This window comes from Pseudorasbora parva, chromosome 20 (assembly GCF_024679245.1).
Source record: "Pseudorasbora parva isolate DD20220531a chromosome 20, ASM2467924v1, whole genome shotgun sequence".
Classification (NCBI taxonomy): domain Eukaryota; kingdom Metazoa; phylum Chordata; class Actinopteri; order Cypriniformes; family Gobionidae; genus Pseudorasbora; species Pseudorasbora parva.
In genome coordinates this window covers 5,277,550-5,291,962 of record NC_090191.1, presented here as the reverse complement: position 1 = coordinate 5,291,962, position 14,413 = coordinate 5,277,550, and the positions used below count along the sequence as shown (strand labels likewise).

The 14,413-nt window shown below is 37.2% G+C and overlaps 2 protein-coding genes across 3 annotated transcripts in view; both read right to left on the bottom strand.

Annotated features, from left to right (window-relative positions):
* The window catches only part of LOC137049032 (chemotaxis regulatory protein ChePep-like), a 341,058-nt gene that overhangs the window by 304,700 nt on the left and 21,945 nt on the right, over window positions 1-14,413 (bottom strand). The gene's annotated exons all lie outside the window — the stretch shown is intronic.
* LOC137049364 (gastrula zinc finger protein XlCGF7.1-like) lies at window positions 7,839-13,348 on the bottom strand. 2 transcript variants are annotated; one of them, XM_067427911.1, is made up of 3 exons: window positions 13,257-13,348; window positions 12,218-12,438; window positions 7,839-8,985 (listed from the first exon to the last, which is right to left on the bottom strand). In XM_067427911.1, exons 2-3 carry the CDS (start codon window positions 12,375-12,377, stop codon window positions 8,333-8,335), a joined length of 813 nt encoding a protein of 270 aa, XP_067284012.1. In that variant the 5' UTR covers window positions 12,378-12,438; window positions 13,257-13,348; the 3' UTR covers window positions 7,839-8,332. The 2 variants fall into 2 exon arrangements, with proteins under 2 accessions (XP_067284012.1, XP_067284013.1); XM_067427912.1 differs by lacking the exon at window positions 12,218-12,438 and having other exon boundaries at window positions 13,257-13,327.

Genomic DNA, 14,413 nt, shown 5'->3' with positions numbered 1-14,413 from the left:
GAGGACGTCACCGCTTTGTTTGCGATCGTCATTCTTTAGCTCCGCCCACTCGATACACCTCCAGCCGCTCGTTTTTTTCCGGAAAGACTCTGTACAGCCTATATTTCTTTTATAAATATAATAAAACTAAAGACTTTTCGGAGATATGAAGGATGCAATACTACTCTATAGGTACTCAAGATTGACTGAACCTGAGTCTTTCACCCCCTCTTTAATTAGCCTGACAAGCCAGACCCACATCAAGATGTTTGGTCTGGAAACTCACCATTGACAGCTCAATCCGAGGGGCGGGATAAACGGTTGTCTTTCAAACTCCCTCTGCATGCGATAGGACAGCGCTACAACCAACCAGAGCAACAAAGGTGAAGCAGAGCTCGTTGACAGATTAAACATTCGCTGTATCCGGTCGGCAAAACCCGAACACATCTTCCCTTTTTAAGAATGACTTCAGTGCCGTTCTTTGTTCTTTTCTCAGAGAAAAGCTTAAAGGGGGTGTTGTTTCATGCATACTGAGCTTTTTACACTGTTAAAGACTTGGATTCCCATCCTAAACATAGACAAAGTTTCAAAAACTAATGTTGGACGTTTGATGGAGTATTTCTGTGTTAAAAATACTCCTTCCGGTATCTCACAAGTTTCGGCGAGTTTTTTCGAGTATGGGTCTACTTGACGTTAATAGATCGGAAGGTCCTTGTATGGGCCGTACGGTCTCTTCTCCCGGTAGGGTGCGCGCGCTCGTGACTAGAGGGAGAGAGAGGAAATGCACGCCGTAAACACTCTCTCAGGTGCAGATCCAGTCGTCCGTGAACACTTATGTGGCGCGCCGCGCTCCACTTTATTCCTATGGGTGACGTCGAGCGACTTCAACACTTCAGCACAACATTCCGGGAAGGCAGCGCTGCATTTGAACCGATTTGAACGCAGAAATGACGGGAAGCTTCATAACATCGTTTCAGTCGCGTCTCAAAGTGGATTTACACGCCACTGCTGTCAGGACTTCACCAAATCATACCAAAGAAGTGTGTTTTTGACGGAGCGGTCCCAGCGATAAAGGTTCGATCCTGCTTTGGAAGCAGCCGGTGAGTTAAACTGCTTCAAATGTCTGTGCTGTTGGCTATCGTCGCATGAGTAAACATCAGTAAACGACACGATCGCGTGCTTCGTCATTCAAATGCGCTAACGGTCACTCCATTGCTGTTCTCTGTTGTATAACGTTACACTAGTCTGACGTGCAAAACCGTTTTGCTTGCTACCTCTAAGGTCTAGTCGCATACAATAGTCTATAAACCGAATCGTGTCCTCATACACTGCGAGTAAAGACACAGAAATATGGAGAGGCCACTAAATACAGTACATACCACAGAGACGGACGTCCTGCTGTTGCTGTTTCTCCTGTTCAATTTATTTCTGCCTCAGATTTGATTATGGATCATTATCTGTATTAGCTGAGATAGATGGGTTTCTCCACGCTTGAGGACGTCACCGCTTTGCGCACTTGTCATTCTTTAGCTCCGCCCACACAATACGCCTCCAGCCGCTCGTTTTTTTTTCGGAAAGACTCGGTACAGCCTATATTTCTTGTATAAATATGATAAAACTAAAGACTTTTCGGAGATATGAAGGATGCAATACTACTCTATAGGTACTCAAGATTGACATGAGATTGACTGAAACTGAGTGTTTCACCCCCCTTTAACTCTTTTAACTAAAAGTCTTCCAGAGTCGCGGTCAAAGCTGATTCGAAAGACTGCCGTTCGCCAGTTTCTGTGTTTACTAGAAGCATGCAAACGCAACTCGGCTATTGTCATTATGGCCCCGCCTACCGACTCTATACACGATGTGATTGGCCCGGCAAGAGTTAGGGGAATACAGCTCAGAAGGGTATTGAGAGTTCCTAGACGACACTCGCGGGCAGATTAAATTTGTTGCCGCTAGGGTGCGTCTAGATTTCTAGGCTAACTTTTCATTGTAAGATCTGCAATCATAGACCCTCTGCTCTGCACAGTTGTGTTCAGGCAAGGTTGCTCATTAAACAATCTTACTGACACATTCTCAAATTCGTACCACTATCCAATTTGTGAAGGAATGTCACCCCAAACAGACAAGTGCATGCTTGTAGTAGAATCGGCTACGGTGTATGTCATTTGCTTCAGTCTTTGACGACTTCTGGTCCCAGTGTCCTTCTTTTGGACCAGCTCCAAGATCTTGACCTTCACAGAAACCTTAAAATTAAGAGACAAAACAAATCAATAAAGGTATAATGTAGGTACAATAAAAATAAAAATACAACACTGCTATACATTGTTAAAATTCATACACAACAAATTGTAAACACAACTTAACACAAAATATTTAAAAAAAAATTGGAAATTCTCTAACAAAAGAATTTATTTGTTGTTGAAAATACACGTTTTATTGTCCTAATAAGAACAAATCCATTTAATAACTTTAATATATACAATCATTTACACTTTTAACCAGCCAAATAATAAACAAACATAATAAAACACAAAAATGATCAGATAATATAAATTATACATGACACGTAATTATGATGTTTACTTATTGAAAAAAAAAACATTTACTGTTACATAATATAAATATAATACTTTAAAATATAATACATTTTGGGATTGACTGGAGTATTCATGGTTATGGTGAGATGCCAAGCTCATTTTTAGGATGATGAGGGATGTCCACACATCTCTTGTGTCCATTACACACAGTAACACTGTAACTGAGTACCTAATTTTTATTAATCTTGATGAATTTATACAAAAACATGGCAACAATAACAGCCTGTCTGCATTTACAGTATACCTGGTACATATCTATGGAGGCAGCATTTGATTTCACCACCGTAAGTGCAGTTTTAGTGTTTTTTTTCCCGTTTAAGTGACATAAAAATGTTCAATGTTAAATTATTGTAAATGTTAATTGTGGTGGATTACATTACAACTGTTTGTACCTTCAGTCTGACATGCCATATCTTGAGGAGGTGGTGGTGCAAGGTTTTGCTGGAGAACCTTGAGACTGAGGGGTATGGTTTGTGAAAATAAAAAAAAATTAAAAGTAATACATAATAGGTACTACATTCAAACTGGGAAAGCATGAACATATTTGGTCAATATCAATTACAGACATGGTCGAAGATTTGCACATTTTACAGAAGAAGATGGGGGATGGAAGTCTGCCACTTGTATTTCGTGTGCCTAGGAAAAGGAGACGCAGCACTTTGGTAATATTTTGGTGAAAAGTGGTGAAAGTAACATGTATGAATGTGTAGCTGTTTCATAAACAATGTTTTTTTTATGTCTGACTTACACTACCAGCAAAAATTACAAGAGTTTCACAGGATGGCGCAGTGGCCACTGACATTTTGCAGGCATGTTCATAAAGCCAGAGCTTTTTCGTATCCAATCTTTTTTTCTCCTCGTTTCAAGAAATGTATGCGTCCACACGAGAGAAATGAAAACGACTCAGAACGAAGTCCTGACACAAATTAATTAATTATTATCAACTTTTATTGTAAAATTGTGGTATAACAGCAAAACATTTATCAAGTTAATTTAGCAATGGTTCTAGTTTCCAGTCTGATAACACTTCTCTTTGTTGGTGAAATGATGGGGTTGTGTGACGTTGTTTCAGAGAGAAGAGTTAACAAAAGGGGTTTAGTAAAGCACTGGAAACACACAGTGTGATTTTGAGCTCAGGGCACAGGACAGAGACTATTATCGGCCCTGGCTTACACTGGCCCGACTGTGGATAAGATGCTATTGTTATATAATTTTTTTGTGCAGTACAATTTTATGTATTTTAGTTGATACAGATTTATTCTTCTGTTGACATCTAAAATTGTGACTAGTTCATTCTTCATTTGGCTGATCAATACATTGAGTCTAATTCTGACTCTGGCTTCTTTACTCCTCTCGAGTCACTGGACATTATTTGGGAATTCATATTTATTTTGTCCATTAAAACTGTGCTTTCACTTTAATTGAGCGTCAGCAGCGCAGCAAAAACAGGCTCGCCGCCGAAACCCCCGCTTCACTGCTGCTCACGGCTGTAATCCAGAATATCCTGGGTTTTTCTCCCACCACCCGTGTAAAAATACCTGGCTAAATTACCTCCTGTTTGACAAACACCAAGGTGCCGTTTGAAACCACATCTATGGGGGTAATATTGTAGCTTTATTCCAAACAAATATATTGTTATCCACAAATAAATGTAAAGCGATTCACAAAAAATAAATAATTTCACAAATCAACAGAATGAGATCCACAAATATATGCAGGACTTTCACAAAAATAAAGTAGATTCACAAATAAATACAATGATATTTGTGAGTAACAAAAAAATCCACACATGTCAAAAACACACAACTCTGCCTTGCATAAGTTGCATTCATTTGTGAATCGCTTCCTGCACATCTGTTGATGGCTTCCTCTGCATTTGTGGATCTCGTCTTGCACATTCATGGATTGCAGCACAGCACGAAATGTTGGATTTTGAAACATTTCTAGCGTCTAGACTCAAAAAATACACAAATACGTAGACTCCACCCACCGTCTACTTAAGCCAATCAGATCACGGCCATATCGTGCTGACCAATCGTAGCACGTTCTCGCTCCAACCAATCACGTTTTGGCCAGTGCCGCTGAATAATTCCATTCTGTTGATTGAGCTTAAGGGGATAGTTCACCCATAAATGAAAATTCTACCATAATTTATTACTTACCCTCATCTTCCTTCTGTGACCCAAAAGATATTTTAAAGAATGTTGGTAATCAAACAGTTGATGGTAGCCTAACCGTCTGGTTACAAACATTCTTCAAAATATCTTTTGTGTTCAACAGAAGGAAGAAACTCATACATGTTTGGAATATTACGTGGGCAAGTAATAAATTATGGCAGATTATTATTATTATATTTTGGGGGGGGGGGGGGGGGGGGGGTGTGAACTGAGCCAGAGTATTGCTTAGGAGTTGTTGTTTTTCGTAACTGTGATTTTGATCAGATATTCTGTAGTAAAAACAGTAAAATTGTTGTTACTAGTGAAAGTCTAGTAATTTGCTGTCAGTTTTAATAAATATTTTTCAAAAAAGCTTTGACTTTAGGTTTGATTATTTTAATGCCTTATAATGTAAATATATAGTTGACTGTAACTGTACTTTAGTGAAATTACAAAAAATGCTGTAAAATATATTTACTAGGGGTGTAACGATTCGTTTTAACAACAATTCGATTAGACTAAAATAAAACAGTCACACTGATTTAAATTTTTGGCTAAAAAGTTACTGAATCGATTTCAAGTCACTGAATTGTTTCGGATCATATCATTCTAAATGAACCAATATCGTACTTAAATCGTGTCAACAACCTCAAATCGTGATACGAATCGAATCGTTGTTAAACGAATAGTTACACCCCTAATATTTACAGGATTTTATTGGCAACTTTTGTTAAAGTAAAGGTAAATACTGTACTTTAGTAAAATTACAAAACATCGCTGTAAAATAAACTACAAGATTAATTCAATGTTACTGTAAAAAAAAAACTTCAAATTGCTGTATTTGGCATACAAGAATTAAATGTAATTTACTTTGCAGTATTATACTGTAATCAGTTTTACAGCAATTAAAAACACTTTTACAGGATATTATTGGCAACTTTTTTGCCAGTAAATTCCTGTAATTTCTACGGTACATTTTTTACAGTGTAGGCTAAAAATATTCATGGAGATAAGAGAACAGTTTAACTGTAAAATAATACTCATTACAGGTGTCCGAGGCCGATGACCTCCTCATACAAATGACCTCATAGTTTACTCTGACCACCTGAGGATGGTTAAAGGGGTACTTCAGCGCTGGGAAGATGAATCTGTATTTAAACTGGGTCATCAATGCAGTAGAAATGTGAAATTATTTTTGAATTTGGTGCCTTCTTGACTGAGAAAAGACAGAAAATGTATTTTTGTCTCATGGGGACGAAAGACTACAATTCCCAGAATGCTTCACTGCCCTGTGAGGCCATTCCCAAAGCCACCTAATGGATTACTGTGACTGAGTTGGAGAAGACAATTAAAAACTGAACGTGTCTGTTCAATATAATCACACGTTAATTAACCGGTGGGAAAATTTCCACACCGTCACATTCCTACTTCCTTCTTTTAACTACGTTTGTAGTTATGGTCGCTTGCTATCAGTAGTGCTAACTGGCTAACCGCTTTCATGTGATCACATACTCGCCTTCCCACCACAGCAGCGATTGTAGGTTGTGAAGGCGACAGACTTCCTCCCTGCAAAACGGCTGCATGCAAGTTAAGAAGATGGTATTTTAGCGAACTCGTAGAGGTGTTGTACTTAATCGTAGTACCGCAAAGTTTACAATGGGCGTCTTTGTCATCATTAAATATTTGAAATGCTCCCACACTCCACTCCGTTTTGACCGCTTCATGTTTTTATTTTTTTTTGCTGCCTCAAGTTTGGGTTGGGTCTTTCACCGCGCCGCAAGAATCTTGTGTCAGGTTCGCAATGTTCAATTAACCGACAATTAATTTAATTTAATCAAGTAAATTCTTGACGACAATTATTCGATTAACCGTTTACATCCCTAGCTTGGACTTCTGAATCAGGAGCACTACGGCTGAAACTAAAGTCTTTGCAAACTGCCGTGAAGAAATCAAATCAATTTACCTAATTCAAAAGTTCAAACAAATCATTCTTCTTTTTCCCTTTTTAATGTTCTCCGTTGAAAATAATTTATAAGAATGCGTTTTGTTTGCTGACTGGCTGTTTGCAGTACAGCAACTGTTAATTCAATTTTGAATGTCAAATTTGTAACCGTTGCATTTTTTGGCTGCTCCTCGCTGATTGGCTGCTATTTGCGATAAGCCACATAATAAAATTTTGAATGTCAAATTTGTACCCGTTGCATTTAATTCACTTATTTATAATGTCTACCTCATATTACTTTTTGCTCTCTGGGAAAATATGATAATAATATTTCTACTGTATACGCTACTGCTTTACAGGGTCTGGGCTTTCTCTGTCCATGCACATCCTTGAATGAGCACGGATTTCTAGCCTATTTACTTGAATTTCTTAGGTAGGCCAATATCTATGGGTTGACCCATTTCAGAGGCGAATAAATCTATGAATATGAATAAATCTCTCTACGAACTTTACGTGCGATGCCGCACTGACTGACACGTGTGCATGAATCAGTCATGCTGTCTCACCCACAGAGAAATATTGTAAGTTACACATTTAACAAGCAGAATAATACAGCATCACAATATACAGTTTTAGCTATGTCTTTTAACTATTATAGTATTTTTAAAGAAAAAAACATGAACTTTAACATGAACCATTATTGGTTTTTACATTAAGTCAGCTGTTTCTTTACTTTATTGCGAGGCTATGGTGAGGTGTGAGGCCCTGCGCGGACGCACACTTGGTACAGCCCTTGCGACGGAACTGTGTGGAGTTACTGTGCTTCTCCGCAGCGGTGCAGCCTACCGATTGGAATCAGTCTGGGGCCTTTCACATTTAGATTTCTTTGCACATGCAAATTTATTTTCAAATATAAGCTCATAATAGAAACGACGCACGCGGTTGCTACGCACATGCAGTTCACCGCACTAATTTTTTCTAGGCGCACATATGCCGTGGCGAGATAAACTCAACTATTCAGAATGACGCAACCGCAACTGAAGGTCATTTGACGTGGCGAGATAAACTCAACTATTCAGAATGATGCAAGCGCCACTGAAGGTCATGTGACGACAACCTACCGATCAGCTTCTGCCTTTCCGTATAAGAAGCTTGAACACTAGAAACAACAGAGCAGATTTTTATTTCTCATCTCGCAAGCGTTTGGGGAAAGGAGACAGCAGCGCTTTTCACACAAACGCCCCTAATATAAACAATATTCCCAATATAAACACTACTTATAGGTGTCCCACAGAGATTTAGGGTAAGACAAAAACATGGAAAACGGATTCATGATGCACTTACTCATTATATACATTTTGTACATTTTAAAAGGATTAGGGAATTAATATAATAAAAAAATATGAAAATAAAATATGAAAATAATGACATGAATAATATACATATTTTTATTACTATAAACAATCAATAATAGATTAATAATCAGCATACATTCAGTAAATACATTTAACCCTTTTTTGGTGTGGGTGGGTTGGGGTGGGCGGTAAGGGACCTGGATAACAGATAGGGGGCGCTGGGCCGAAAAAGGTTGAGAACCACTGCCCTAAACAAAGAATGAGAAATACATTTGTGAGTATATCAGGGCCTTAAGGCTCTCTTCAGTGTGAATTCAAGTGCTTGATAAGGATTTCTTTTCGGGTGAAACTTTTTCCACACTGTTGGCAGGGGAAAGGTTTCTCTCCTGTGTGAATTCTTATGTGACTTCTCAGGTGTGCTTTTTGACAAAAACTAATTCCACACTGTGGACATGTGTAAGGCTTCTCTCCGGTGTGAATTCTCATGTGGACTACAAGGATTTGTTTTTGATTGAAACTTATTCCACACTGTTGGCAGGTGTAAGGGCTCTCTCCAGTGTGAACTCTCATGTGGACATTAAGGTTTCCTTTTACAGTGAAACTCTTTCCACACTGAGAGCAGGTGTAAGGCTTTTCTCCAGTGTGAACTCTCATGTGGACTCTAAGGTTTCCTTGTTGACTGAAACTTACTCCACACTGTGGGCAGGTGTGACGTTTTCTTCTGGAGTGAACTCTCATGTGGACTTTAAAGTTTCCATGCTTTTTGAAATGTAGTCCACACAGATGGCAGGTGAAATTACCTAGAGTCTTTTGAGTCCTTTTTTGAGAGGAAGTTTTTTCTGTCTGTGAGGAACTACATTTTTTTTCTTCAGTTATGAAATCATCATGTGTCTTGTCCTGATCTTTCTCTTCCATTTTATTCAGATTTTGACTCTCCTCTTCCAACGGCATCAGGTCTAAGGCGAAAAGACAAAAGTTAATCGAAGTTTAATGCCACAAAGCAACATACTTCAAAACATATAGACACGTAAAACATCAAAATGTACATGTTAAATCCTATACGCAAATGTGTGATTACATGGCTTTTCAACAATAGCGGGGACCAGTTATTTGCATACATTCAGCCAATCAACATACACTTATAATATAAATGTACAAACCCGATTCCAAAAAAGTTTGGCCAATGTACAAATTGTGAATAAAAACAGAATGCAATGATGTGGAAGTTTCACATTTCTATATTTTATTCAGAATACAACATAGATAACATATCAGATGTTTAAACTGAGAAAATGTATAATTTCAAGGGGGAAAATGTTGATTTCATGGCATCAACACATCTCAAAAAAGTTGGGACAAGGCCATGTTTACCCCTGTGTGGCATCACCTCTTCTTTTTATAACAGTCTGCAAACGTCTGGGGACTGAGGAGACAAGTTTCTCAAGTTCAGGAATAGAAATGTTGTCACATTCTTCTCTAATACAGGCTTCTAGTTGCTCAACTATCTTAGGTCTTCTTTGTCGCATCTTCCTCTTTATGATGCACCAAATGTTTTCTATGGGTAAATGATCTGGACTGCAGCCTGGCCATTTCAGTACCCGGATCCTTCTTCTACGCAGCCATGACTCCGCGCCAATTATTGCAATCAGACAGAGGTGTTTATCATTTGGACTTGACCTCGGCAACTTGCTTACCACTGCTCTCCCGACTCTCTCGCTCTTCATGCAGACCTCGCTATACCGCACGATCCCTCCGCCACAAATATAGTGCAAAAATGGTAATGTTATTTGCTGTGTGAAACAAGACCTCGGGTTCGGGCTTAACATGTAAATGTAATGGTCGGGTCGGGTTAAATGAGCTTGGGTACGGGCCGGGCTCGGGGCTTCAGTTTAAAGCTCATGCAGACCTCTAGTCAGCACAGGCTTTACCATATGGATTTGACAGCACCACCTCAAACAGTGAGTAACAGTGTTCATTAATGCCTGATCTGGAATCAGTGATTTCTGATGTGTAGCTAATCATTCAAGTTCACACAGACTTTCTTTTAAATACGTTTAATACTGTTAATCCCTCTTCTGGCCATCTTGATGCATCAGTAAATAAAGCAGTGAATCAAAAACTCCGCACAATAACACTTCATCAGCAATCTTTCCCCAGCTCTCCGCATCTTTCTCTGGACTGGCAGCGAGTGTTGCAGCTGCTGCTCACTAAACCACGCCCCCTCCACCACGCAATCTAATTTCAAATGCAGATGTCAGCCAATCACAACAGTGGGTGTTTTCACTGAAGTCTCACAGCTGACACGCCCCTTGAAACAGCATTCAAGTCAGAGGGCTAATATCAGTATAGAAAAAATGCCTTTTATTTCTAAATTATGACATTTTTTGATGTAAAAACAATACTAAAAATATAAGTACACCTCAGGAAATATTATAAAATAATTTTAAAAAAAATCCATGCCATGGGACCTTTCATTTTAAAAGCATTTCTGAATTCAGTTCATATTTCCAGCAAACGAAATTCCAAGCCAAAATAACAAAATGGTAATAAATGCTTGAATAACACACCTATATCTTCTTCTGTTAAAAATAATGGCTATTGCGATGACTAGGATATACACAAACCTATCAACACACGTGGCATCGGTTAATGGAAACGGCATCATCTCGGAATTGTTTTTGACATTCAGAACATATAAAGTTTTGCGCAAATCTGTAGGCTAATGGAAACGCGGCTACTGTCAAACCTACGCGTCGTCAGAAAATGCAAACAATTTGTTAGAGGAACAACTAACCTTAAATTAGAGGTATTAAAAGATCACGAGTCATCCCAGTCTCATATCAAGTGCACTGCCATACAGCCAGTGTTGGTCAGTAGCGAGATACAAGTTGCGACACTAGCTTTACTACATTTTTCAGTAGCTCAGTTACTTTTAAAACAGTGTAGATTTTTCATCAAACAATTGCCTGTATTTAATAAATAAGAAGCAAATAGACTAGAATAGACAAATAGACATGAACTGGAGCGTGTCTCATAAATAATCCGAAACACAGTGTATAGGCTACTTCTCACAGACATGAGAAATATGTATAGAAAGCTTGAAATGTCTTCTTTTAAACGACTACGAAACAATTAGAAACAGAAAGAAGGCAAAGCACACTTTTACATGATTGGCGGTTGTGTTCAGAAAGCTGCACTCCATCACTGCATTGGCTGAGTTTAACCTGCATTCGACTAATCCTGACTCCTGAGCATTTCATTTAAGTTGGATTATACATTTTGTTCTTGCACTGACGTTGAATTTGTAGACATTTTGCACTTTGACAGCCAGTTTGAGATAAAGGCTATGCTATTTGTATAATGATTCTGACAGTATTTACCATTGAAATGACTGGGAAAAGTGTCCCAATCAACCTGAATTACCCCATACTATGCTAATGCCCTTTCTTTTTTTATTTTGAAGTTTAATTCTGGAAAAAGTGCCCTTTAAAAAAAGTGGCTAGTAAAATTAGGCATCCACCAGCCACTGTGGGCAAAAAAAGTTAATTTCCCACACTAGTTATGTAACGATATATATATATATATATATATATATATATATATATATATATATATATATATATATATATATATATATATATATATATATAATATAATATATGAAATTTAAAATATCAAACTTTTTAAATTTCATTTTATAGTAAATGCTACACTGTAAATGAAGAACACCATTAGTTTGAAGCGCTGTCAATGTTATGACAATGTAAAGACTTTTTACCATGCCAATAAAGCTACTTGAATGTGATTTTGTCAATCGCTGACTCGGATGCAGTTTTTCAAATAGGAGGAAGACATGACTCAATCACAGATCCACGACTCTATTCATAAAGTGTAAACACTCAATTATATATTTTAAATTATCATCCTGGTCGCACTAAAAAAAAAAGTTATTTTGATTACTTTCATGTAGCTATGTTGCATATGTTACGTTATAACTTAATGCTATCATATGGAGCTACCTTGATATTGCAGATGATAAATGGTGAATAACTCAGAGGTAAATATTTAGGGGATTTTTTTTTGTAAAATCCTCCAAGGGAAAATATTGACATTCTTCACAATATCCTTAATTTAAAGCTGGACATCTGAATAAAGATCAAATGACCAAGCTTTGTGAATGAAACCAACCTGTTTGTTCCTCAGTTTCTTCATGTTTCACTCTAAATGTTTCTTCAATCTTCATGTCTTCACTCTTCTCTTTATTTGTTTGTTCCTCCGTTTCTTCATCTTTCACTCTGAATGTTTCTTCAATCTTCACATCTTCACTCTCCTCTTTAATAAACTCCATCTTTATAATAGTATCACATTGATCTCAGTCACTTCTCCAAGAGTTGTTCTGTGTGTTTGTCCTGTTTAAGATGAGAATAATAAAAAGAAAGAAAAATAAATTCACACTAAATCTCTCCTAGTCCTAAATTCTTGACACATTTTCATTTTTTTAAGTATAAATTGAAACATAACAATAATTTAAATTAAATGAAACAAAAAAAAATATCTAAAAACAAATGTTTGGATTAAAAAAAAAAAATAGCTCTGTGGAATATTTTCCCTGGCCATTTTTTAAATCAACTTGGTGATCACTTCTATCATTTCTTTTCTTTCAGATGAAATAAACATCTCTGTGATTTTCACAGGCAAGTCCTCATGATGCAGTGTTTGGTTCTTCTCTCCTCGCTCCTTTTTTATTTGGAATAATACATCACAGATTTGGTTTGTCTTGTCTAGTTGGTCAGCTGATGAATTCTGATGGTCAGTTGTTGAGTATTACTGAACTACATTTAAGTATCATATTTCTATTGAAATATGAACATTGTCGTGAATTCCATCTCTATTCAGTTAGAGCGACAGTTAATGGATCTAAATGACCTGATTATAAACACTCAAAACTAAAGTTATGAATTAATAATAGAATGAAAATTATGAATCATTTGTTGAGAATCAATCGGTTCAATTTACTAGGAGTGTCTAAAGCTCCGGTTCTATCGTCACTCGCCAGAGGTTTGAACAGATTAACGATAAAGAGCAAAATGAGACGCTCCTTCTGTTACTCATGACAAGTTTATTATGTTACTTTACTCACACAACGCTGATAAATGTTAGATAAAGCAATGCAGTATTGCACTTAAAAATACATCAATCATTATCCGTTAATGCTTAAAACACAAACCTGTCTTCAGCAGAATCATGACAGATGCAGGAGCGCGGCGCAGCCTTATGACGTCATATATTGAACCAAAATAAAAGTCCTGCTCACACGCTGCTGTCTAAAATCACCCAAGTACACAGTCGTAAAAAAAATGTGGCAAAGGGGAAAACGTACATAGAAATGTACCTAGAAAGTAATATATATTAAGAAAATAATACAAAATTCCGAGTTGCATTCAGAATGAATTTACCTTTTTTGTGTCTTAATAAATTATTACTTATTTTCCTGTGTAGACTCACATCTATTCTACAGTCCCAGTATTTGTGTTTGTGGGAGGAGACTAGCCAGCAATGAGTTTCAGGTGCAGGTGCCTTGTCACATGACTAAGGAATCATAAATAGTGGTTGCAGAGACATGGGACCTGTACCATGAAGCTGGTTTAGCTGGCTAGCCAGATTTGTTTAAGCTTAGTTTGTGCCAATCCTGGGTTTTAGGTACCATTAAAGCGGTTTGGCTTTTAGCTGTGTTCATCGCCATTATTGTTGATTATTGATTGACAAACTACATTGTTGTTTATAATTCGATTATTTTTGGAAGGCTCCTCCTGCCTTAAATAAGGAGGTGGCGTAGTCAGTTTTATATTTACTACACATGTTCATTTTCCTATCATCTAGACGGTTCATCCACTAGCCTTTTCCCTGAGATTGATAAATGTTAGATAAAGCAATGCAGTATTACACTTAATAATACATCAATCATTATCCATTGCTCTAAATTTCCGCAAAATCCATTGAATGACTTTTAATGCCCCGCAGACAGTCTGTATCCAGTCCGCAAGCGCCTCTGTTTTTGCATCCCCAAATGTAAAGCCTATTAAAATGATAATTTGCATTTGTTATATTATTTGTGACTATTTATGGTTAAATTTGAACCAATTTTTTAAGGACTCAAAGAAACCCAGTTATTTGCTTGTTAAATTATATTTCCTCATTAATTGTATTTTTTAAATTTGTGTTTTATATGTTGTATATTTACAAACAGTTACGATTTTTAAAAGTTGTGTAACGTGTCGTGATTTAGGGTAATTGAAAACATTTTGGATTATTATATTCTTACTTGTGTATTTTTTATTTTTACAGTAATTGTACACTATTTTTAACAGTGTGTGTGTCATGAGT

Coding starts and splice junctions, on each gene's coding strand:
- LOC137049364 (XM_067427911.1), bottom strand. CDS start 12,377: ATGGAGTTTATTAAAGAGGAGAGTGAAGATGTGAAGATTGAAGAAACA. Junction 8,986..12,217: donor AGAAACTGAGGAACAAACAG/GTTGGTTTCATT, acceptor TTTTCGCCTTAG/ACCTGATGCCGTTGGAAGAG.